General features: G+C 38.9%; 3 protein-coding genes and 1 pseudogene across 3 annotated transcripts; 3 read left to right on the top strand and 1 right to left on the bottom strand.

Moving 5' to 3' along the window:
- Positions 1 to 4,802: 4,802 nt before the first annotated feature.
- On the bottom strand, positions 4,803 to 7,027 carry LOC126599356 (30S ribosomal protein S6 alpha, chloroplastic-like). Its single transcript, XM_050265719.1, has 2 exons — positions 6,575 to 7,027; positions 4,803 to 5,246 (listed from the first exon to the last, which is right to left on the bottom strand). Exons 1-2 carry the CDS (start codon positions 6,944 to 6,946, stop codon positions 5,007 to 5,009), a joined length of 612 nt encoding a protein of 203 aa, XP_050121676.1. The 5' UTR covers positions 6,947 to 7,027; the 3' UTR covers positions 4,803 to 5,006.
- Positions 7,028 to 7,922: 895 nt separating this feature from the next.
- On the top strand, positions 7,923 to 11,238 carry LOC126599353 (26S proteasome non-ATPase regulatory subunit 8 homolog A-like). Its single transcript, XM_050265716.1, has 6 exons — positions 7,923 to 8,121; positions 8,615 to 8,693; positions 8,917 to 9,019; positions 9,179 to 9,442; positions 9,719 to 9,830; positions 10,890 to 11,238. Exons 1-6 carry the CDS (start codon positions 8,017 to 8,019, stop codon positions 11,028 to 11,030), a joined length of 804 nt encoding a protein of 267 aa, XP_050121673.1. The 5' UTR covers positions 7,923 to 8,016; the 3' UTR covers positions 11,031 to 11,238.
- Positions 11,239 to 12,533: 1,295 nt separating this feature from the next.
- Positions 12,534 to 14,716, top strand: LOC126599355 (protein ABIL2-like; annotated as a pseudogene).
- A 2,335-nt stretch (positions 14,717 to 17,051) lies between these two features.
- On the top strand, positions 17,052 to 18,541 carry LOC126599357 (uncharacterized). Its single transcript, XM_050265721.1, has 4 exons — positions 17,052 to 17,210; positions 17,321 to 17,427; positions 18,078 to 18,112; positions 18,228 to 18,541. The coding sequence occupies exons 1-4, from the start codon at positions 17,208 to 17,210 to the stop codon at positions 18,293 to 18,295; spliced, it is 213 nt and encodes a 70-aa protein (XP_050121678.1). The 5' UTR covers positions 17,052 to 17,207; the 3' UTR covers positions 18,296 to 18,541.
- The last annotated feature ends 7,614 nt before the right edge of the window (positions 18,542 to 26,155 follow it).

Consider the following 26,155-nt stretch of genomic DNA (forward strand, 5'->3'; position numbering starts at 1 on the left):
TTACAACTTCACTCCGTTTGTCTTTTTGTCGATAACCTTCTTTTGAGCAACAATAACTTAATCGTGACACCAAATTCATCTTGTTTTTTGTCTGGTGATGTTTATGTACATTGAAACCACTTTTTCCACCATAATCTACATAAAAATTAGGGTTAATCTCAGTTTACTACCCTAAAGTTTGTAGTTTTCAAAATTTGGTACATGAAATTTTTTTCATCCCAGAGTCATATCTCTAACTTTCAATTTTCGGACAGTCTCATACATCCGTTAAGGTGACTGTTAAGTCAGCCGTTAACTGGTGATGTGGCACCCATTTTGAGAATGATAGGGCACCACATGTCGTTAAGGGTCCACGTGGAAATAAAAAAAAATCTAAAAAAGCTTAAAATTTAAAAAACTTAAAAAATTAATAAATTAAAAAAAATAGAAAAAGGTGGGGATAATTGTTTCCTCTCTCCCTGTCCATTTTTCTATCTTCTGCTGATCTAGATGCGATGGAGATGCAACTTTGGTGGTTCTGGCAGGTTGCAGCGGGTGGTCAGGCAGGCGCGAGCTTGCCACTGTCGAGCAGCAACAGGTGCAGGTCCTGGTGAATCGAGGTTGGCTGGGTGGTTCAGGCAGAAAAGAAATGGTTGGGATTTGGGCTGGTGAGTCTGGCTTGCCTTCGGCTTTGCCCAGCCCTGCCGCGGCTCGGATTAAGGAACAAGAGATGAAAACCCAATGAGTGGGATTTGGCCGTGGAGTGAAGAGATGAACGGGATTTCTCTGGCCTTCACCTTCATCCTCAAATTTCTGCAATTTTTTGAAGGGCAAGAATAGGGAAAACACTGGATATTGGAATTGGAAAAAATTTAATAGGCAAACTCCATGGACAAAGAATTCGAATTCTTGGGAGCAAATCAGGTCGACAGACTTATCATTGGGCACGCTTTATTTTCCCTTTCAATTCCTCTGTTGGTGGCCGAATCGATCTTCGCCCAACCATTGCTAGTCAAGAGGAAGGGTGACAGTTACGAGGTTCGCAAACCTCTGTGAAGGGTTACAAGGTCACGAGGGCAAGGGTTGTTGGGCATCTGAGATTTGAGGGAGAGCTCAATTTTTTAAGCTTTTAGTTTTTTTTTTTTTAAATGTTCACGTGGGCTATTAATGACACGTAGCCTAGTCATTATCCACAAAGGCACCACATCATCAGTTAACGAGAGACTTAACAGCCAGACTAACGGATGTATGAGACTGTCCTAAAATTAACACTTTAATAATCTGAAAAACAAAAATATTGTGAACAAATGAGTTGTTAAACTTAGATAGCCACCACATGAGTATTTTTTTTTTCAAACATATTGCTTGCATTATATATATATAAACCCACTAATTAGATGCTTGGAAAACAAGTGAAAGAACGATAACCATAAATAACAAGAATTAGAGTCGTAATTCCTAAATATCAAAAACCCACTAATTATGTCACATCCCTACCTAAGCCCCCACCACATCCCGGACTCAACTCCGCCATAGCACAATATTATCCACTTTGGGCCATGATTACGCCCTCACGATAATTATGTCATATCCCGGCCTGGGGCCCCCACCACATCCTAGGCTCAACTCCGTCGTAGTACGATATTATCTGCTTTGGGCCCGACCACGCCCTCACGATTTTGTTTCTATGAACTCACACGAGAACTCTCCAGTAGGTCACCCATCATGGGATTGCTATCGAGCGAACTTGCTTAACTTCGGAGTTCCGATGGAACCCGAAGCCAGTGAGCTTCCAAAAGGCCTCGAGCTAGGTAGAGATGGGAATATACATATAAGGCTTACATGATCCTCACCCCTAGGCGATTTGGGATCTTACAAATTAAATTTGCCAAAACTTGAAATTAAAATGGGTGCATATATACTTGATGTTGCTGATGAGATATGGAGATTAAATAGAATCCATGAGTAAGAGGATTGACTTTTGTCTAAGAAGAGGAACAAAAGAAAAGTTGGGGTCTGTGCGAAATGAAAGAGAGGAAAAAGAGACGATTGGACGAATTGAACCGGGGCATAAGGTTGTTTTGATCCTTTACATAATATTTTAATATTGGATAATTTTTTTAGAAAAGAGAAAAACAATGGATAGGTGTCAAACTGGTAAGCAGCCACAATGGCCATTCAGCAGGACTTCCTGCTAACTATCAAGCAGCCAAGTTTTGTCCCTAAATTTTAAAGTGCACAAATTATTATTTTTTCTTTAAACGACAAATATTGTTAGATTACTCACTGACTTGAATCCACGTCGTTATGCAATGGTTTAACTTCATTTCACTACTGTGGTAAAAGGCCACTTGCAAGTGCACAAATTAGAATAGTAGCTACAATTTGATTCTCCTAGCTATTAACTAGCACTAACTCATGTTAAAACTCTCTAAATTCTGAACAATGTGGCTGCTGTTCATTATGTTGGAAAAGTTAGCGATATGGCAATTTGATTTATTTTTTATATTTACTTTTTATATTAGTGATGCTATTCACACACCTCTTTTTATTTTTCATTCACTACTCATAATTTTCAGCCGTCATATCGAATAAATTGAAAAAAATTAAATGACAAAATTTAACAAGATGCTTGCAGGAGGTAAAAGAGAGTGTGCGAACAACCATACCCTTTATATTTTATGTATTAGCGCTTTCTAGTAGAATACTTATTTTTTACTTGTTATTAGGCTTTAAGATTGCTCATTTGTTTGTTCCAGGATTGGATTTTTATAAATACACCTCTTGTAACTTTGTATAGATTATGAGGCAAGATGTAGTCCATCCCATAATGTAGTCATTTTGGTAATAAGTAGTTTTCTTCTTTCATTTCATTAAATGAAATAATGATCAGAGTTTGCAGTCAGTTTTCTTCTCGTTATTTGATATGTTAACAGATTCTTTATCTCTTGCTCCATCGGAATTCAAAAAGTAAGGACGTTTTATTTGGGAGTTAGCCTTTTTCTAATCGCTTTGAGTAGGAAAGAAATAGCCTCCTTTGTAGTTGATGGCTATCCAGGGGTCTTGGCTATTTTAACTGTTTTGTGCGGGTTTGGAGAGTAAGGATAATTTGGTAGACCATTAATCAAGCCTTATGTGTAACTCAACTCCCTTTATCCATTATCTTTCTTTTATTAATATATATATATATATATATATTGCCCTATCGGTAACCTCATTAATTTAGAACCAGTAAACTGTCATGACTCATGAGAAACACCACATATAGTATCAAGTTATTGTTATGGAGCAAAAAATAACCCCAAAAATTCAAAGGACGACGCGTGGACTTTTTCTCTACAAAGACATGAATGCCCTCATTAAATGGGTAATGCATACAAATATTCCTACGCGCAGCTCAACATCCCTGAAGGTCCAAGACTACTGCTCAAAACTCCCCTGCTCATGGCATGGAAAAGTCAAAGACATTAAAGATATGATTAATTACTAAATCTTATCTTTAATACATTCCCAATTGAAGATCAACTCCATCGAGTAAGAAATCCTTATCACAATCAACCATGAATGTTTCTATCATCATCCCAATATATTATCTCTTAATTATTATCTTGAGAATATTCTTTCCTCATTCATTGACCAATAAGATGGCATCACGGGTGGGGCAAAACCCTAACCCTATGACCAGCCTATCCTTGCTATAAATACCTCAATCTCCACTAAATTTTGGTAAGCTTTTTGCTATGTATACAACCCTAAACACTCACTCCTTTAAAAGTTATTGAATTAGGCATTGGAGATCCATTGGGCAAACCACCCACCTTGTTGGCTCATGAGGCTTTGGTCTATAATCAAAGGTGTTAATTATTTTGTAGGTACAAATTCGTCAAGATTAAAGATGGCATATTTTTACTATCACAATTGCGATCCACATATCGTATTAAAACGTTGAAATTTGAGCTAGTGTCGTTGTCCTTTTAATTAATTAAGATAATCCCATCACCAGAATAACTTATAACTCAAGCAGTTAAGATGATTTATTTTGCACACAAAGTACTCAGTTGAATTCATTCCTCCTCGATATCGCCTTGTTATTTGTTGAGAAGTTGATATCGCTTGTATAAAGAAAAAGCTACTAGCTATATCTTATTTCACACAGTTTGTTCTTACTGAGTAAAGTGTTCCTACTTTATTTCCGAGTAATCCTTTAGCACCCATGGAATCTCTGCATCTAGATAATTAAAAGAATGTGTCCAATTCGGCTACCATTAGGCGGCGGCTTGTGAGTTATGGCTGTATCATCGTGCTTTGCTTAATCATCACTTACAAAAAGGCAGACACCATAAACAAAGATGATTGAAGGCAAAGGTGTGTTTTAATTAGTGCTATCCAAGAACAAGTTTATGCATTTGATTAAATTAAATAAGACAATTAAATATGGACTTGGTTCATTTTTGGTCAAAAAAGCAAACCCCCACCATTGAGATTGCGCATTCTGCTGTGCTAAAAGCCTAAAAGATAATTTGAGCAATGCGATGAACCTACGACAGAACAAATACGTGTATCCTATTCATTCCACAAGTCTACATCCAGGTTGCACCAACAAAGTGGGGATTCAGCGCATTAGCAGACCTGGACTTTTGCCTCTGCACTCGAATTTGAATTCACCTCTGCACCCATCATGATTCTCCTCTTGAAATCATCCGTAATAGGGATGTATACGGTCCATTGACGTAGTTTAATTCGCCTTGGCGCAAAGCACATAGGAAGCTAACCTTATCTCTGCCAGCAAATGGCCTTTTTATCTAATCTGTATTCGAATCGAAGAAAAAAGGTTTTAAGTTTCATTCTTCCATTCGAGTTTCTGCTACAAATTTCACTCTGGAAACTGCATATTTTTCCTTTGGCCGTTAATTCAAATATGTTACAAAGGAACGAATGGGCAGTTCAGAACATCCGAAATTACATTGTACACGCAAATTTTTCTTTCCTGCCTTCCTCTAAGAGATGGACAAAAGATTCAAACTAAACTAGTACTTCCTCTTCCTTATTTTGAAGCTCATCGATCGGATGACATTATCGTCCGCTTTGAGATTTGCTTCAAGAACTTCGAGAGAGTCGGGTTTTGTGAAGTAGGTAAAGAGGAGGTAGATACCATCCAGGTAAGTGTTAGACTCTCCGGCTTTGTTTTTTTTCTGGATGCCATACGCTAGAGGAATTACCCCTCTGTTGAAGACCTCCACATACATGCCACCCCCGGCTATTAGCAACTGCAAAAACATGGATCATCAGAATAAAACCTTGTAACCAACTACACTCATAGTTTTATAACCTGAGCAGGAAACGTAATGCTGCTTAAAGTAAATTGCATGTGTCAAAATTCATCTTATTTCAAATAAGCTCTTACACGGTTATCACAGCCATGACGCAATCGTACATGTATAGCTATGTCTAAAAGCCTAGACCAGTCCAACACTAAGACACCACACTTAAGTCATCATGAGATCAACAGGAAGTCCACAGCCTAGTTCTCCGAATCTTCGTAGCTAAAAATAAGGCATAAAATGCATGACTAGAAATCAGAGGGGTAAAATAACGCATGACAAGATATAATCTGGCATTTCTTGATATTACGGGAATTACTGGGTGACAATCACAATATATCAGGTTTGCCCGTTGTACCCAACTTTCCCACCATTTAAAAAAATTAAGAAAACAAGGGCATAGCTCGTGTAGTATTGCACATTCTCATTGTGACTGATTGCTCACTGTACTAATTCATTGCACATCCAAACAAACACAGCATACAATTCAAATAACAACTATTACTTCTCCATCGAAAACAACCACGGTTAACAGACTAATACGTATATGATGATAATAAAAGATACAAGTTTACCACTATTCCCGAAAGGTTTAAGCTATTAGGATATGGTTATTTCCAAATTCTAATAACGCCTCCCATGTGTAGAAAGTCAAATTTGGGATCTCCTGCTTTGGTATCATGATAAACCAACAACTACTTCTATCTTGTAACCCATGACGTGAACTTATATCTTCGACTAGATTATAAAAGATGTCCGAAAGATCCAGAAGAACCATATGAGTACTTCTCAATATACACAATTGGGGACCTAAAGACAGTTTTTCAGAGGAAAGTTTCTCTTATGCATATTAAATCAGTAGATGTACTGCAAACCTACCTACATTATGAGGACTCAAAAATCATTAGATTAGTAGTATCTTCGACATATCGCTCTAATAGCGAAAAGCGTTTCGCACTGCAAATGCAAAGTAAACTTTTCAAAACTAAACATCTCTGAAGGTCCTAACTCACTAAGAAATAAATGCATCAAATACTATCCGCCAATTGCCATTATATTATATGTATCAATTCAACCAAAAATTCCAACTTTGTTCACTAATTTTTCTTATCTTTTCCTCAAATTTTCTCATCCGCCAAACAGATTACAAGCCAAAATTGAAACAAATGGATAAAACCCACTAATATTAAGAGCCAAAGAAATCAAATTTACTTCACCAAAATAAAAAGGCAACAGAATTTGGAAAAAAAAATAAAAAATGAAATTCCTTTTACCTCCTCGTACTTCTGGGTAAGAGTAAGTCTTTCATCCTCGGACATGTCGGGTCTGAGCACCGCCATGGTCTCGTACTGTCGGAGCCCCGGTGGGCACGGGGGCTCCTCCTTCTCCTCCACGGCGGTCAAGCCCGACCCGGGCGGGGAAGTCGGGTCGTCCTCCGACTGGAACCCGCCCTCGAAAAACGAGCCCGAGAACTCCAGGGACTGGACATTGGCGGTTAGGCGCGAACTGGGATTCGGTCCGGTTCGGTTAAAGCGAGGGAAGAAGACGGTTTGAGGTAGAGATGGGATTTGGGAAATTGTTTTGGGGCAAAACGGGAAATTTGAAGAAGGGGTAAGAGATGAAATGAGGGAAGAAGTGGAAGCCATTGCTGGAACCTCTGTTTGGAACAGAAGAAAGCTTTTGGGTCAGTCCTAGGTGGATATTGATAAGGGACTAGAGGAGATGACAGTGGTGAATGAAACGACGGGTCGTGTATATGTTGCGTTTTACCGTAGGTCGTAATATAATTTGACGGGTTGACAATTCGGACATGTGGACCAAATATTACAATTGGTTAGCAATAAACTAGCATTAATTCGATTCAAATTTATGAGAAAGGAACTTAAAAATTTTCACTTACACATGAAGAAAAATACTATTACTTACTTACAAATAAAGAAAAATATTATTAAACCAGAATAATAAGTGGTGGTAATCCTCACACTCTTAGAGCAATTCCACCCATAGAGCTCTCCCTCCTGGCAATCCACTATTCAATCCACCATATTAAACAGTAAATGCCTTAAATGAATAGTAACTACCATTAATGAACAGTAATTGCCATTTACATCTCCATCCTTGGAACCCTCTCCCCTGGCCATAAGCAATTAAAATAATAGTTGTTTTTGTTTGTTTAAATAATAAAAAACCCCCCCTCTCTCTCTCTCTCTCTCTCTCTCTGACACAAAAAAAATAAAAAATTGCAAAGCCCTCATGCCACAGGCCCGTCGACTCCCCACCCCCCCTTCGCTCGGGCTCCCACCGTCGCTCGGCCTCCACACGGCTGGACCTCTCTCCACCGGGCCTCCGGCCCCTTCTTCTCCACTGTCCCCCGAGCAACCCACATGGGTGGAGTTGCTCTTAACACAATTGGAATACGAATAATAATCATTCAGCTAATGTTTCATTAATGAAATCATAATTCTTGATTTTTTTTTCTGATAAATACTATTAATTTATTGTTTAGCGGGTATATTCGAAAACGGCCCATTACCACCCCGGCACATGAAATCAAACCTGCAGGCCCAAGACCAGCCCATATTGAAGCCCAATAAAATTCTATTTTCTTCTTGTAAAGGAAGCAAAGAGCGAACATAAACTCAGAGAAGCAAAAAAGCAAAAGCAATCGGAGGAAGAAGAAGACGACGAGGCAAGCAACCGCAGGAACACGAGAGAGATGGATCCGAAGTTCACAGAGATCGCACAGCTCTTCGAGCGACTCAAAGCTGCATTCGTACGGAGCGATTTCGATACCTGCTCCAATTTCCTCTCCCAGCTCAAGGTAACTCACCAATCCTCAAAAACCCTAATTTTCAATCCCCAATTCGAGATTATCAGCTGCTTATTCACATGATTTAGTAATATTTTTATGTCGTTTCACTGCTTAGTGCTAAAGTATGATTCTTGTGTGTTAGTGCTGAAGTATGATTCTTGTGTGTTAGTGCTAAAGTATGATTCTTGTTTGTTGCCCCGATGTGATTAGGTTTTTGGGTCAGTAAGAGTAATGCGATTGTCGTTTTGATTTTCTTCCTTTGAAATATTTTATAATTAGATTTTGGGTATTGGTGAATTGAATTTACAAGATTTCGAGATTTCGAGATTTCGAGATTTCGGTGTAACTTGTTGTCGCAAGTATTTGGTTGTTAAGCTGCTAGGGAGTGAAATGCCACTCAAAGACGTTAGTTCGGAGGATTTATTGACTGGTTTTTATGTGAAGATGTATGGAATTAAGTTGTTGTTGTATGTGGATTGAGTTGTATCGGTTGTGTTTTCAGGTTAAGCTGACTGAATTCGGAAGCCTACCGCCGTTGTTTCAAGACACACCTAATGCTGTCAAGGAATTAACATTAGCTAGTAATGTTCTTCATCCAAATCTATTGCTTCTATTTTCCTGTTCGTGTAGTTCCAAACTAATTAGTGAATGCGCCAGAAACAAAAATTATGCTTTTATAGTTCATTTTGCTACCTACTTATGTGGCTACGAAAGAGTGTGCTAGTTTAACATTGTTCATTGGTGTAGTCACCTTCATTATCTTAACCCAACTACCTCCTCAATTTCATGTTTCAAAACTGTCAGGGGATATATATGAGCATGCTGTTGTTCTTAGTGTTAAGATTGAGGATCAAGATGCATTTGAAAGGGATTTCTTTCAGTTGAAGTCTTATTACGTAGATGCTCGGTAAGTTATCATCCCCTTAAGCTAACTATGAAGTTGCATTCTGTCTATGCGGTTATAGCTTTGTTTATCTTATACCAATTACTCGGTCTTTTTTTCTAAACAGAAATAAATGTTTGTTTAGAAAGATTGTTAATGAATTTTACTTTTCTTATGGAGTAGAGATCGTCTTCCACCATCCTCTCAAGAGTACCCAATTTTAGGTCTCAACCTGTTGAGACTCCTTGTCCAGAATAGAATTGCTGAGTTCCACACTGAACTGGAACTTCTTTCATCTGCTGCTTTGGAGAACCCTTGCATTAAGCATGCTGTGGAGCTAGAGCAATCTTTCATGGAGGGGGCTTACAACCGTGTGTTGAGCGCTCGTCAGACAGTACCACACGAGACTTATGTTTATTTCATGGATCTCCTGGCTAAAACAGTCAGGTAATTTGTTTTACTTAGTAATTATTATGTTTAAATAATTGCAAAAGTTCTTCAAACTTGTGACAAGAAATGCTAATATCTGGAAGTTGGGAATGTATTTTCTTTGGAATGTTCCATCATTGTCCGTGGCTCATAGGAATATGTGAATGATTTGAGCCCGTCATCTTCCTGTTATTGAACTTATTGTGTAGTTAGCTATTTAGATGATATGTTACAATGTACAATTAAAATGTCTTTGCGGATTTCTAGTTGGTTGATCTCTTCTGTCACTTTTAGGGATGAGTTAGCCGGATGCAGCGAGAAGGCGTATGATTTTCTCTCTATTAAGGATGCCCGTCAAATGTTGCTGTTTCCTTCTGACCGTGAACTTTTGGCATATGTCAGTGAGGTACGTCGCGTGTAACATGTTATTTTCCTTTTTCATAAAAAGTCCAAATTGACTGAACTTCTTAAGAATAATTGATCTTCTGTTTTTGAAATCACGTAAAATGCCTACCGCTATCTGGCAGAAAGTTAAAAATGCATATCCTTGCAAATCATGAGTGGGAAAGGCACCTGTTTGACGTGTAACTTTCCAATGATTTAAATTGATCGAGCCCCTTATTCCCAAGTAAAAGACTGAATGGAAACCTTACCCAAGGCTTGGCCATGGGCTTCATGGGTAGACCTGGCATTTTGGACCCGACCCGTTAACCCGACCCGACCCGTTAATATTAGTATTTGAATGGATGCTTAACGGGTTGGGTCACTAACGGGTCAACCCGTTAACAACCCGTTAAATAATGGGTCACTTTGGGTCAACCCGTTAGCACCCTTTAGTTGAGGATGTTTTAGTAATTTCAATAAGGTCTTAACAACAAAATATAAACTCTATGCAAAAAATAATAATAATAATGATTGTTAACAGGTGAAACGGGTGACCCTTTATCTTAACGGGTCGGGTTTGGGTGATCAGTTAGCTTAACAGGTTGGGTTTGGATGACCCGTTAACTTAACGGGTTGGATTGAACCTGATCCAAACCCAATAAACCCGACCCGTTTACAAGTCTATTCATGGGCTTCAACTTCTGAGTATAAAATCAAAATATAAACTATATACACAGCATCAAGGCACTACTGCTTATGCTCCACCTGCTCTAGTAACACGATCATTTCCCCATATTGCCGATTGGTTTTATGGTGGAACCTCAATTTTATGGTATTAGAGCCAGGTTGTCCCATGTGTGAAGTCAAATGACAACATGCGCTTCACGTCATCCCGTTGTGGTGTCCACGTGTTAGGCTTGAGAATTGGCCACACGTGAGGTGGCGTGTTGACAATGAATCCCACATCGATGGTAGGAGGGACCTTGCATGAGCTTATAAGTAAGTTGGGCTACTCCTCATATTGCCAATTGGTTTTATGTTTGGTTCTACAAATTTATAAGACTTTGTTCCGTGGATACAGGATCATCCTGAGTGGGAAGTGAAGAATGATGCGGTCTATTTCCAGAAGGCAAAGGAGTCTGCACCTTGCAAAGAGATACCTTCTTTACAACTCATCAACCAAACTCTCAGCTACGCAAGAGAGTTGGAGCGGATTGTCTAAAAGAGCTGCTACCGCATTCTGGTTGTTTGTTTTGTGATTCACAACTGTTGCTCAAACTGTCACTTCCAAAATTTCTTCTCAATTTTAGAACCGAGCCCAAAACTGTGTGTACTATTGTATTTTAGTTTGACCACTTTGGGTGGCAATATTTTTCAGATTTTATGTTCTTGCAATTTCATTAATCAGAAAGGTTGCTTTACCTTTAGAATGGTGCTATTGACGCATTTTTTTACTTTCTATACACCTCTCATAATTTTTGGTTATCAAATCAAATGATAGAAATTAAGAGGAGGTGCATGAAAGATAAAAAGAGGCGAATAGCAACACCCTGCTTTTAATTACAAATCTGTCTGCTTGAGTTAAACGTCACTCAAAAAAATGTCTAGTATAATGCGTTGTGGGATGATTCTTAGGTGAGACTGCCCTGCTATCCGTACCCCGAAAGTTTCATATCTCACAGGCTAGTAATTGTACTTTTTATGCGTTTGAGTTTGAATCAATCTTTTTACCAAGATATCATCTATATCAAAAAGCCTAGCTAATGCAAATTAATGATTAATGGTGGTTTACAAGTGGCCATCAGTCCTATTTGTAATGTCAAATAAATCCAATTCCAACGTCTAATTGGAATCCCCAACTGCCATACAATAAAAATATCTTGTTGGCATTCCCTACCATATTTAGCCTTTCTACCAAATTAATTGCAATTTCTTGTCACTTAGTACTACGGTCTGATGGTATTTATTTTCACTTGTAAATGAGAGGTCTTAAGTTCAATTCTCGCCAGAGTGGCGAGTTTAAACAATATTATTGCTAGTTTATTGTAAGACTAAGCCTACCCTCTTTCTCTTACTTTAGTTAATATCGTTTGTTAAAAAAAAAATTACAATTTCTTGACTTTAATTTTCCCCATGATCCATCACTTTCTATAAGTCAAGAAATTGGTATCATCATAAAGGGGGAGGGCAAAGTAGTTGGGTCGAAAGGTAAGACATGATAAAATTGAACCACTGGATTAAATGTGTGATGAACAAAAATTGCATCTTCTATTTACACTCACACTCAACTTTCTTCAGCCAAGCAAGCCATGCACTGTAATCATTCCACCCTTGATGTAAGTTGAGATCAGATTTAAGATTCACCCTATTCCCATCAATTTTGGGGTCCCACGTTTCACCTTAATCGAACCGCCATGCGGACGACAAGTGACTCGTTTTAATTGACTTATTAGGCTTTTCTTTGTCCTATTTTTCAAAGAATTCTTAAAGGAACCCGTTACGTGCAAATAAGTTTTCAATATAATTATCACACTGTTACGTAATGTTACCAATCTACTGATATTATAACATGTGGACATGTTTACCCTGTGTTCTTGATCAACTATATTATCCACTTGTATTAACAACACACTCTGCTGGTGTTACAAGTAATTTAACAACAAATAATTAGTAGCCTAGTTGTTGATATTTTGCTTTGAAAATTTAGTAGTAATTTGTCGATTTCCTAATAAAACCACAAACGGAAGTTTCTCACTCACTTTTTTCTTGAGTGGAATGTCGGCATCTTCTATTCTATATTCTGAGAGTTTCTTGTCAACAGAGACATACTTTTCCACGAAACAAAAACCAATTAGCTTTCTTTTGCTCTTCTCAATAATTGGATACTTATTCAGACTACTCAAGTTTTAGCAACAAGTGCGTTTTGGATTGCAGTTTCTGCTCAGTGAGCTTACTTTTCATCTGAATTTTCTGTCGCCAGAACAACTTGAATTTCATAGACTCATGGGGTTTTTTGGCTTTCAGCTATAATTATATCAGAAGTTATATAATATATATATATGTGTGTGTGTGTGTGTGTGTGTTGGGTTTTTTTTGCTTTCATCTGAATTTTCTGTTGCCAGAACAACTTTAATTTCATAGATTCATGGGATTTTTTTGCTTTCAGCTATAATTATATCAGAAGTTATATATATGTGTTGTAGGTGGAAAAAATGCAGATTGTGAATTCTTCCTCTTCAGTTGCTTCTCCTCCTCGACAGAAAGCTTCCCACCATGATGATGAACTCTTCATGCAGCAGAGAGTGCTCTTTTCAGAGAACCTCAATGTCTCTGTGTGCTTTTTTTTTCACCTATAAATTTGATCATTTTTCTTATTGATTTTAGAGTTGTTAAATGTTATGGCAATTTGCTCAGCAGGAACTGAAGAATCTGAGGCAACAGTTGTACTCAGCAGCTGAATATTTCGAAATATCTTACAGAAAAGAGGACCAACAACAATTGTGAGTTGAAGACTTGTTTTTCCCAGGGAAGTGATTTTTGCAATCCCCTTTTCTCCCCTGCACTCATTTATTTCTAGCGCTCGAATTGAATGAATCATAAACAAGGGGAGTGCAAAAGGAGAAAACGGAAGTGTGAAAATCACTGCCCTTTTTCTAACTAGCTCTTTCCTGTAGTGTACTTAGGTTTCGAATCTTTAATTGTTGTTTCGATATTTTCTTTTTTTTTCTTCGGGTAGAGTGGTGGAGACTTTGAAAGATTATGTGATGAAGGCAGTTATCAACACTGTGGATCACTTAGGTTCAATGGCATATAAGGTCAACGTATTTTTGGATGACAAAGTCGACGAAGTTTCAGAAACTGAGCTCAGGATGTCTTGCATTCAACAGGTATGGCATTTTACTCCTTAGGAGTTGGAACATTTTTCCTCTGTTTAACTTTGACAAATTCTAAGCATTTTTGTGGCAATCACAGCGACTGAGAACGTGTGAAGATTTCATCGGTCAAGGGGGCGTCTCCAAACATTCGCTAGCCATAAGCTTTCCGATGCACCGTAGGCGATATACCTTGCCAGGCAAGTATCCTTTTATAGTTCTATGAAGTTTCTTTTTTTGTTTTGGTTGACTACTATTTGAAGTTTCCTTCGTATTACGCTGCATTCTTAATTTGAGAGTTACTATGTGTTCAGTTGGGGCAGCCATGGATGCTGTCGGCCAGTCTGCCTTGGCATATCGAAGCGCTGCCAAAGAGGATTTCTTTGAGGTTAAATCTGGTATTCATTCCATCCTTACATGTTGGTAGTTTTCTTTGTAGTTATTACGAGAAAGATAATAGAATTCGAGACTGCGGCCTCATTTCTTAGCTATCCGATTTGCTCGATTAACACCCGAAAAGGTTTAAATTACTGGGAAAAATCTGATAATTTGTTTGTGTGAATATTTTTCTGAAGCAACGAGGAATACTTCTCCAATTGTCAGGTACATCTTTTTAACGCTTTTTTTTCGTCTTTATTTTTTGATACAACGGATATTGGGAGAGAGGGGATTCAAACACAAAAACTCAGTGCATAGTGAATGCTCTTAATCGCGTGTGCTATATATTCTGATGCAGTGAAAAGTCTGCATTGCACTCTCCAGAATCTTCACCCGGAGCATTTCAGTTCCCAAGAATTGCATCCAAACATGGTTTGTGCAAAAGAAATTTTCTTCCATACAAACAAATTACAACTGAAAATAATACGTTGGCGAGCTTTTCGTTGATCTTGCTATGTTTATATGCAATTTATTTATTTTAATTCTATACATAAACTCAGAGAAAAGAACAGTCTCGCCACACCGGTTTCCACTTCCACGTTGTGGTTCTCATGTGAAGAGATCAAGCACTCTGAACTCTTCTAGCAGCAAACAGAGGGTAAGGCACTTTTGAACTGCAGAATGTCAAATACAATCCAACACATATGATGATATTAAGAATATAACGTTCAAATTATATTCGCAGTACTCGTCAGAGCCCCGGACCAGGAGATCAACGTCATTATCTCTTAATACCGAAAGAGCCAGGACAAGAGACACTGAGCAGCATTCGGGCAAAAATAAACGCTTCTATAAGGCCTTGCTTAGCTTCGGAAAGTCTAGGAAGGACACCATATTCTACAAATATTTGGATGAGAATTGAGAGCACATAACAGAAGAGAGGTAGAAGCTTGTCCGAATTTTTGTTTAGTCTTTCCCGCTTGTATTGCTCGTGCTACAAATTTGTATATCGTTTCCAGTAAAGTGTAAGAACTGCTCAGTTTTCGAGTTTTTTTTTGCATTTCCGCAAGAGAGCAACAGAGTGAATAAAATCTTCCAATTCACAATTTACAAGCACTGGCCATTCGGCAATTGATTAGAGAAGATCTAGGGCTTTCTGGTGTCACTCTCGGCTCTTGCATGAGGCGATTAGATAGCTAACTCAGTCAGTAAACAAGGATCCACTATAAGTTATCACCCGAGATGAAAGAACATTTCCCGGTAAAGTTATTTAAAATCCAAGATCAAAACTTGGGCATACTTCGATTTGCTCCAAAACAAGCTCCTCAAAACGAGTTCTTTTCTCATCAGCAGCATCATGAGAAGCACACAAACTCGGACGTGATTTCTCTGAAGCGTATGCTCTGTCACGCTTTTTAGTGCCTGAATAATGCTGCTTGAAACAATTACAAACACAATACATCGTATCAAAGCTACAAAAAGTTCCGATGGTTGCCAAAAGAGTGAAATGCATTGGAAAAAACAAGAAATCATATAAATAAAAGATAGCAGTGCAACTTATGTTGTCTTCCTAAATTTCAAGAAATATAACCATGGCCACAAATTCTTCACCATGAAATGGGTTCAACTACATAAATCCTAACGGCACCTTGTTTACGCAAAGCAGTGCCAATAGTTCTAATTAATTCCTCCTCTATTTTGGTGGCTGATAAGAACTGCAGATAATTTGAATTGGAATAGCACCAGCAGAGAAAAAATGGCAATACATTATACATAGAAACTATGGGACAACCGTCACGCAAAGGCTTGTTTGTAGGGACGGCCCTCCCTGGTTTTGTTTCCTCAACACTAGAGATATTATGATTTGAGTTTGAAGCTTTCTTTGAACAATCTTTGTTGTCAGACTTTCCTTCACCCTCTGGCAAAAACAATGCAGGAGACATGATCAAGACCTCAGCAAGCATCAATGTGTAAACTACTACCGGAACAGCACCATATCTCCGGAACTTGGGTAAGGTCCACCGACCTCCACCAGATATTTTGGTAGCTCAAATATAAAACCTGGTCATTAGGGGTGGGGAAGATAGGATCAATGGAGGAAAAAACTTTAAGCAGTCACTTTCAGAGATGCAAAAGTTCAATTTAAAAGAAAAAAACCTTTCACTTACTAACCTTTTCCAGCAGCCTTATCTGTGATAGCACCACTACCCTGTTCAGGCTTTATTCCTGCCTCAGCAACAACATTATGTTTGTTTTCTCTTGTATGCAAATCCGCTTCAGGTTTACGATCTCCTTCGCGTTCTCCAATTTCAACTAAATGAGCATCAAATCTTATTGATTCACCGGATGCTACCACTTCATCTTTCTTAAGGAACCTGCTGTCTAAATGATTCCTGCTTGCATCAAACAGTATCATCTGAACAGAGAGCTAAAAAAGTTAAATCATGTGCGTCAAGTTTGCCTTAAGTACATTTGTTTGCAATCACACACACAGGGCAACAAAGAAATTCTTAAGTGCTTTCTACTTGCCTAATTGAGCACTTAAGAATTTAAGGGGCAAAATTTGAGATTGATAACTAAAAAAGTAAGAAGAGATGGTTGAATGGCCATCCGTTGAGGTAAATGAGACTTGCAAATTAGAATAGAAAGATAGTGTTAGTGTAGGAGAATCCGTTTAGGATTCTGTTGGGCTAGGTTTTGTAAATCCCCATGGGCTTAGAATTACTTGTATCTTAAGTCAGTTGACTAGTATATAATTCAACCCGCTTTCCATAAGACCAAGAAGTCGAAAATTGTAAGAAACCGTCATGATATTTCTTGGCCTTTTGAGTGAGTTGTGTGGTGTACAGAACCTGCCAGTATGTCAAATGTGAAGCAAGAAATCCCGATAAATGCTAGCAAACATCTGCCAGGTTCGTAATTTTCGAATTGCCGGTACTCTGCTGCGTAATTTAAACCAAACCCAGGGGTATTCCAGTAAATTTGGATGACCTCCATATAAACGACTCGACGTTTTAAAACTGCTTCAGCTTTGTGGATTCTCTTTCAAGGTAGGTAGTGCAGGGCTTTCTCGGAAATCTTCAGTCATTTGCTCAGATCTCCGATCTTTCTCGTTGATCCTTACGAAATCGAAGATTCGGAGTCGAAACATGGTAATAATCTGTGACTTTTCTTATCCATGTATATATAATTTGATTGAAATTTTGAGTTTATGATTAAAAATTAGGGTTTTTGATTTGGGTTTTTTGGTTATGGCATCCAGTCGGCGCTTTTCAATTTCAATTCGTTTTTGACGGTGGTGCTGCTCGTGATTTGCACGTGCACGTTTGTGAAGATGCAGTTTCCGGCCGTCCTGGAGCAGAAAACAGGGTCGGTAGTCTCACTTCCCCATTGCTTCTCTAATTTTGTAAATCTGTGTGTTTTTATTCATTTGAATTTAATTTTCTGCTTTAATTAGAGTGTGTTTAATAAAAGTTTAGCATAATCCAATCGTATGCAATGAAGCATTTTTCAGCATTTAATCAATGTTTCCTATGCACATTGTTAATTGAGGTTAAGAAAACTTCATTTAAATGTTAATTCTGCCCGGGTGTTGTGTTTAGCATCGGTTTTGAGTAGGATTGCTTAAAAACAAAAGGGTTGTGATTTTAAGCACTTGCGGTTAGCCCAAGTACCGAGCGAGGGTGGGGAAAGGGGTTTAGGATGAGGATAGGTCTAAAGTTTGATTCCCTTCAACGTCACGAAGACAAGGGGTGTGATTTTGAAAACTGGATGCACACGCACAAGATGGTTGGTATTTGGACTATGATTTATACTAGTTACGTATTCTACTGCTTATCCTGCAAGAATTGTGTAGTTAGTGGTACTTGCATTGGTTCTATTTGATTCCGCCGTATTATGTGTTTTTCCTCCAATCAGTAATGTTTGTGTTTTACTGTCCTTCATGCTTCCATGCCTTTGTATGATATGTCAAACTTCACGATCAATTCGTGTTCTGACTTTGTTTCTCATCCTGGCAGGTTCCGGGGATTTTTCTGGAAGGCGGCTAGAATAGGTACGTTTTTTAAGGGTTTTCTTTCATTCATTTGCGATCTTGGTGCTGCTAGAATAATTTTGATTCCCCAGTCCATGTTTCCGGTGGATGACTTTTGTGTGGGTACTTGAAACAGGCGAACGCTTGAGCCCTTGGGTTGCGTTTGGATGCTTTACAATGGGGATCTCAATTATATTTTTCTAGGCACAAGTTGCTTTTGTGCTCCAGGAAGCAGCTGGATCTCTTAGTTCATTTGTCTATTTGTTCCAACGCGTCGCTTGGTTCATGTTCTTAACCTGATTTTGCTCGAACTGCAACGCTAATGGATTTATGTGATAGGTGTCCGGCTTGCACATATGATTTCAACATGTAGTTGGTGATTTAGATTAGTATTCCACAGTTCTTTGTTTCTCTTACCGTTCATGAATGAATTGAAACCAGCTTCTTGTTTCTGCGTTCGCATGCGTTAATCCTTCTGAATGAATTGAGTTAGTTGTTGATTTTTCGTTATTTCTTTCTCTATCCTTCTAACGATAGACTAAACTTCAGGAAAGTGGGCAGACTCTCTCTCTCCAATGTTTGCTTGATCACCTCGATCTCTTGCAACCGAAAATGATTTTTGCGCACTCTTTTTTTTAGTTCGACGTCTAGCATCGAATGTAAGTACTCTTTTAAGTATTTTTATATTTTGTGAATGATCTCCATTATGAATCATGTGTGTTATCCATTTTAATTTAATCTAAAGCACCAGCCACCAAAAAAGCCTTCTGCGTTCTTCTAAGAAGCAGTTGGATTTTTTCATGTATTTTGTTTTTTTATATTAATCATACGAGCATTTTGAGTATTGAGTTTGCCTAGGCGCGACGATTAGATTATTTTGTGTATTTCGTTTTTATATATTAACCATATAAGCTTTTTGAGTTCTGAGTTAGTAGTGTGACAGTTGGATTATTTGGTATATTTTGTCTTTGTATATTATGTAAACGATTTATTTTTTAAATCCCGTCAATCGTCCAATTTTATCTAATATGAGGCACCATATGAGCCCTCTAAATTAGTTTTGGCACAACAGTTGGATTATTTCTCCCAGTTCTCCTTATTATATGGAATTGATTCCAATTATTTCCTTACGAACCAACTTTTGATGAGAAGTTTTATAGTCGCATCATTAGGATTTGAAGGATTCATCTTCCTCCGCTTGGGTAAGTTTGAGCTTGCATTTGGAAAGCTATTTCATGGGCGTGGTGGAACCGTGGAAGTAACAAAATCAGCATTTTATTATTGCAAACTGAGCAAACATTCAATATTTTTGGATAAAAAGAATTAGTAATTTTCACACACCTCAATTTATCTGCGCGCAAGTGGCCTTATACCACAGTGGTGGAGAAGAGTATTGTCCTTGCGTCACGACTTGGGTTCGAACTCCGTTGGCTTCTTAATCTATCTCTATCGTTTGACAAAAACAAATATTTATCTCTTGGGCACCTTTTTAATTGTTTAATAATTTTAGCGTGTATGTTAGGTAAAATAAAGTGTGGTAATTTTCACACACCTCATTTAAACAATTGAAAATGACCACCTTATATATATATATAAGTAAATAAAAATTACGTGTGTGAAAATTGCCAACCGATAAGTTATAACTGAAAAACTTATTTATGTTGCAGTCATATTTAGAATAGGAATGTGATTGGGTAAATCCTAAGGAATTTGGGAAAGTATCTTATATTCCTATTAAAATTAGATTACCTATTAAATATTGTAATCCTAAAGGGGAAGGTTTTACCATTTCTACTAATATAAATAAAGGCACAATGGGGTGAATCAAACACACCTCACAATTAAATCAATATCTCTTCTCTCTCAATATTGCCAAACCCCTCTCTCTCTAAACCCTAGATCGTTAACTCAAATAGGCCTACAACACGTTATCAACATGCTCTTGCCAGAAGCTGAGGAATTGAAGCATCGTTGGAGGAGGCTATCATCCACCAAATTCAAAGGCTTATTCGTTTTCTGATAATTAGGTACACTTAAAATAAAAGAAGATATTTGAAACGTCCACGAAGCATGAAAACATTCTCCATGATGCATGAACCCCTCTATGTTTATATTTTCCTTTCGATATATATATATTGTATATGTTCATATATTTGTCAATATATATATATATATATATATATATATATTTGTTTCATGCATCACACAATTAAATTGTTATGTGGAATTTGTGAGTCAAGGTACAAAATTAAATTACAAGCAAATATGGGTTTCCTAAACCCTAAGGGATTTGAAAAAAAAAAGGGAAATTGGGCATGGTGCGGCACACCCACCGCACCACCACTATGCATATTGATTCCAGGCCTCGGCCTGGGGTCCAAATGGATGGGCCTGCAGCCTTCACCCTTGCACCGTGGCTCGTAGCCACGCACCAAACCCAGGCCCGTAGCCTTCATTCAAATCCAGCCTAGTTGGCTGGGTGTTTCCCACGGCATGCACCAACCTACAAGGTTGGGCCTTTTCTCCCGTAACCCAAACCCGCATGCCATCTTTCGCTAGACCTGCCCATGCCACCCCGTAAGCCCTTGGGCCTGTCCCATCTTTGGACCCGTGGCCTGCAGCCACCCCACGAGCTGCTTTAGCAGCCACACGAGCTTTTTGCTCACGGCACCAAGCCCAAATTATTTTGGGGCTATATTTTCGATCCAATAATATTATTTTAATATGATTTAGCTTCTACAATCGACCCGGTATGACCCAATTTATTGAATTAATTAAAAGTGACCTGCAGTCCATTAATCTGATAATGAATCCAAAATTATTGACCTGAAGATCACTTTTGGACATTAACGATTCAATAATTTATTTTTATACTTTGAACTGTCACATACTTTCGTAGTAATGAAGCTCTCACACTTGAGTACCCGAAGAACCTCAAATCCACTATATCCAAATTAGTATATTGCATTGTGTGTTTCTTGCAGGAACCTCTCATTATGAACTAATTGTTCATAAAACTAAATTGAACCTATAGTTTCAAATTTAGTGCCTTTGAAACCTGAAGTTTTCATTCAAAACATACCACATGAAACCCGTAGTTTTCATGCATAAATTAAACCAATACATGTCTATAGAACCAGTATGTTCTACGATATATGTCTATGGCTTACCATATGACTAATCACGTTTTCTCCCTCCATTTTAAGGACATGTCGAACTTGAACAAGCTCGATTTCTCCGCTCTAGAAGTCTCTGGAAGAAACTATCTGAAGTGGGTTCAAGACGTGAACCTCCATCTTACTGCAAGGCTATTAAAGCCACCATCGAGGCACCTATCGCCGACAAACTTATTGACGAAGCTCAAAAGGCTACTGCAATGATCTTCATCCGAAGACACATTCATGAGGCACTGTAGACTGAGTATCTCGCTGAGAAGGACCCACGCACCCTTTGGCTTGCTTTAGCCGACCGTTTCAATCACCAGAAAGACATATACTTGCCTGAAGCAAGACACGACTGGCAGCATCTTCGCTTCCAGGACTTTAAGTCTGTGAATGAATACAACTCTGAAGTTTGTAGAATCTGTTCTTTGTTGAAATTCTGCAAAGTGGAACTAACCGAACCATATCTCTTGGAAAAGACCTATTAGACCTTCCATGCCACCAATATTGTCCTACAGCAACTATATAGGGCACAGAAATTCACCAAGTTTTTGGATTTGATCTCTGTTTTACTTCTCGCTGAAAAGCAGAACCAACTTTTGATGAAGAATCATCAAGCTCGACCCACTGGCTCGAACGCCGCACCTGAAGCGTATATGACCTATTTTAGCAGCCATAAACGACGAAAGAACCGTCGTTGCTGTGGCAATGGGCGACAAGCCTAACCACGGGCCCAAGGTTAATAGAGTACCACATCTAAGGGAAGAAATGTGACCCAACAGCGTCCACCACTCGCCCCTAAGGTCCTAAACTTCAAGAACAAAGGCAAAGCTCTTGTTTAGGCTGCTTCTACTGAACTGGACATGTGATATTGCTGTGGATCAAGGGATCATTGGTCACGCGTATGCCGAGCTTCCCCTGAGGCTATTGCCAAATATAATTCTCATCGTGAGTCTAACTTTGCACATGTGGATCATCCGGAAGATGCAACTACATCAATAGAGATATCAGATTTCCAGGAGGCATCAGCACCTATGGATGAATAAATTAGACATGTTTTTAGGGTGTTTACCTCTAGTGGCCAAACCCACTAGGAGTGGCCGACCCTACCCCTTATTTTGCTAGGTTTATGGTTTAATTTTGAACAATTTTTCTATGTATTTGGAATAATTTGTTTGGTTGTGGTTTGTTTATTATGGATTGTTATTTGAATGGATATTATTTTCTTGAATTGCTTAATTGAATGAATGGACTTGTATTTATACATGTGACCAATTCAATCAATTTATTTCTAGGTATGTCTAGTGAGGAAGCTAGTTGTCTGACAGATAGTTCAACCACACATACCATCTTGCGTGAATGACACTATTTTACTAACTTAATACGCAAGAAAGCTCATTTGACCACTTTCTCAGGCCATCCAACCTGATTGAAGGATATGGAAAGGCATGTATCATGTTGTCTAATTGTACAATTCTGACCATTAAGAAGGCACTCTATTCTTCACATTCCAGAAGAACGTTGCTGAGTTTTAGAGATATTCGAGATAATAAATATCATCTTGAAACCATTGAAGATCATAGTTCTGAATTTCTTTGTATCACTTCGTATGAATATGGCCAGAAGCATATTCACAAGAAGTTGGAACGCTTGCCGAATGGGTTGTACATCATAACCATTCGCGGCATAGAAGCACATAGTGTGGCCGGCCCTATGCCTGAGTTCCCAGATACTTTGTTGCTTTGGCATGATCATTTAGGACATCCTGGACGTGACATGATGCGCCATCTTCTCAAATCTTCACGCGGGCATAAGTTACATCCCTATGTTGGACTCCCACCATGCAAAGCATATTCTTTAGGGAAGTTAAATACTCAACCCTCATATACAAAGATTATTCACGACCCCTCTAAATTTCTTCAGAGGATTCAAGGGGACATTTGTGAACCAATCCAAACAACCTGCGGACCATTTAAATATTTTATAGTGTTTGTTGATGCATCGACAAGGTGGTCACATGTTTGCTTGTTGTCCACACACAACGCCGCATTTGCTAAACTCCTAGCTCAAATCATTAAGCTAAGGGCTCACCATCCTGATTATCCGATCAAGTCAGTTCGACTGGATAACGCTGGAGAGTTTATGTCACAGAATTTTGACGATTATTGCATGTCAATAGGAATTAATGTGGAACATCCTGTGCCCCATGTTCACACCCAAAACGGCTTGGCAAAAGCTTTCATAAAGCGCCTTCAATTGATAGCTCGGACTTTGGTTGTGAGAACCAAACTGTCGGTATCTGCCTAGGGCTATGCAATATTGCATGTAGCTATGTTGGTCTGCTTGAGGTCCACCGCTACCCAACCACATTCACCGTTATAGTTGGTCACTGGATACGAGCCTGACGTCTAGCATTTACGGGTGTTTGAGTGCGCCATTTATGTGCCAATAGAGCCGCCACTACGTACCAAAATGGGTCCTCAGAGAAAAATAGGAATCTATGTCGGTTATGATTCACCATCAATTGTTCGCTACTTAGAACCTTTGACATGGGATATTTTTACTGCATGTTTTGCGGATTGTCACTTTGATGAGACAGTCTTCCAGTCGTTAGGGGGAGATAAACATGCTAACGTTCCCGTAGAATGCCGTAAATTGTTGTGGTATGCTCCCACTATGTCTTATTTAGATCCCCTCACTGCCCAATCTGAAACTGAGGTATATCGAATTATAGATCTTCAAAGCATTGCTTAAAGCAGCCAGATGCTTTTAATGATCTAGCAAAGGTGACAAGATCACATATACCCGCTGTAAACACACCTGCAAGGATAGATGTACCCCGTGTACGTCAACAACCTGTATGGGAAGGCTAGACCGTCCCCGAAGATGGGGAGGCCACACCTTCCATGCAGAAAGGTACATTGGCGGCTAGCCAATCATTTGCTCCGACCCTGAAGCATAGCAGACCCTTTGGTTCAAATGATTCACAACCCCGAAAGAGGAAAATGGCACCAACTAGTGACCCTAGTTTGAATTCGACCATCGTTCACTCATCCGTTCCAACACATGAGGTTATTCTAGATTACGATATGCTTCAGATGAAACATGCTGGCATATCAAGAATCACGAGATTTCGGTCCACTACACAATATTGGATGAGGTTTGGAATAGGAATGAGATGATCATCGACGATGCATTCGCATACTCAGTAGCTATTGACATCATGCTCAGCGATGACATTAAACCATGTTCCGTCGATGATTGTTGATATAGAACCAATTAGTCAAACTGGAAACAAGTGATCCAGGTTGAACTTGATTTGCTCGCGAAACGTAAGGTATTTGGACCTATCGTTCCTACACCACCACGCGTGAAGCCCGTTGGCTACAAGTGGGTTTTCGTGAAGAAGCGTAATGAGAAGAATGAAATAGTGCGATACAAAGCACGCCTCATAGCGCAAGGCTTCTCTCAGCACCCAGGGATTGATGACGAGGAGACGTATTCCCCTATAATGGACGTTATAACGTTCTGCTACCTAATTAGTTTGGTAGTTTCTGAAAAATTGAATATGCAGCTTATGGACGTGGTAACCGCATATCTTTATGGGGATCTAGATACGAAAATTTATATGAAAGTTGCAGAAGGACTTCCATTGACTAGTTTAAATAGTTCTAAACCACGGAACACTCTCTCAATTAGTTTGAGGAGGTCACTCTACGGATTAGAACAATTCGGGTGGATGTGGTATAACCGTCTGAGTGAATATTTGACAAGTCAGGGTTATGTGAACAACGAACTATGCCCATATGTGTTCATAAAGAAGTCACATTCCAGATTTGCAATCGTTGTAGTTTATGTCAATGACATGAACCTCATTGGGACTCCCGCAGAGTTTGAGGAAATTGATACACACTTGAAATCAGAATTTGAGATGAGGGATCTTAGGAAAACTCGATACTGCCTTGGCCTGGAGATCGAGCATTGTTCGGATAGAATCCTAGTACATCAATCAAACTACACCCAAAAGGTGTTGCGACGTTTTAATGAGGATAAAGCAAAGCCTTCGAGTACACCCATGGTCGTTTGAACTCTAAATGCTAAACGAGATCCCTTCCGTACAAAAGAGGATGAAGAAGAGGTTTTGGAACCCGAAGTTCCTTACCTAAGTGCAATTGGGGCTTTATTGTACTTGGCTCAGTGCACTAAACCTGACATCTCATTAGCTATGAATCTATTGGCTATATACAGCAATACGCCCACATGCAGGCACTGGAATGGTGTTAAAGACATTTTCTGCTACCTCAAAGGTACTACGGATTTGGGTTTGTTCTATACCCGCGAATCTCCAAGTGTTGCCGCCCCCTATGGCCCTCAGATTGATTCTAGCCTTGTTGGTTACGCAAATGCTGGATATTTGTTTGATCCACATAAAGCACGTTCTCAAACGGGTTATGTCTTTACCATTGGAGACACCGCTATATCTTGGAGGTCTACCAAGCAAACGCTAGTTGCGACTTCGTCTAACCATGCTGAGATTCTTACCCTACATGAAGCATCGCGTGAGTGCTTTTGGCTGAAAGAAGTTATGGAACATATTCGAAGCATTAGTGGTCTTACATCAGTCGTTGACCTTCCTACGACGATATTTGAAAACAATGCAGCATGTATCAAGCAACTGAATAAGGGATACATCAAAAAAGACAACACCAAGCACATAGCACCGAAGTTCTTTTACTTACACCAACAGCAACAACTTCAGAACATTGAAGTCAAAGCAAATCCGCTCCCAGGACAACCTGGCTGATCTCTTTATCAAGTCATTGCCTAAGTCTACATTTCAGAAGCTCGTCCAAGGAATCGGTATGCGTAAATTATCTGAGTTGAATCGCTTATAGTTCTCTTA

This window comes from Malus sylvestris, chromosome 14, assembly GCF_916048215.2.
Source record: "Malus sylvestris chromosome 14, drMalSylv7.2, whole genome shotgun sequence".
Classification (NCBI taxonomy): Eukaryota; Viridiplantae; Streptophyta; class Magnoliopsida; order Rosales; family Rosaceae; genus Malus; species Malus sylvestris.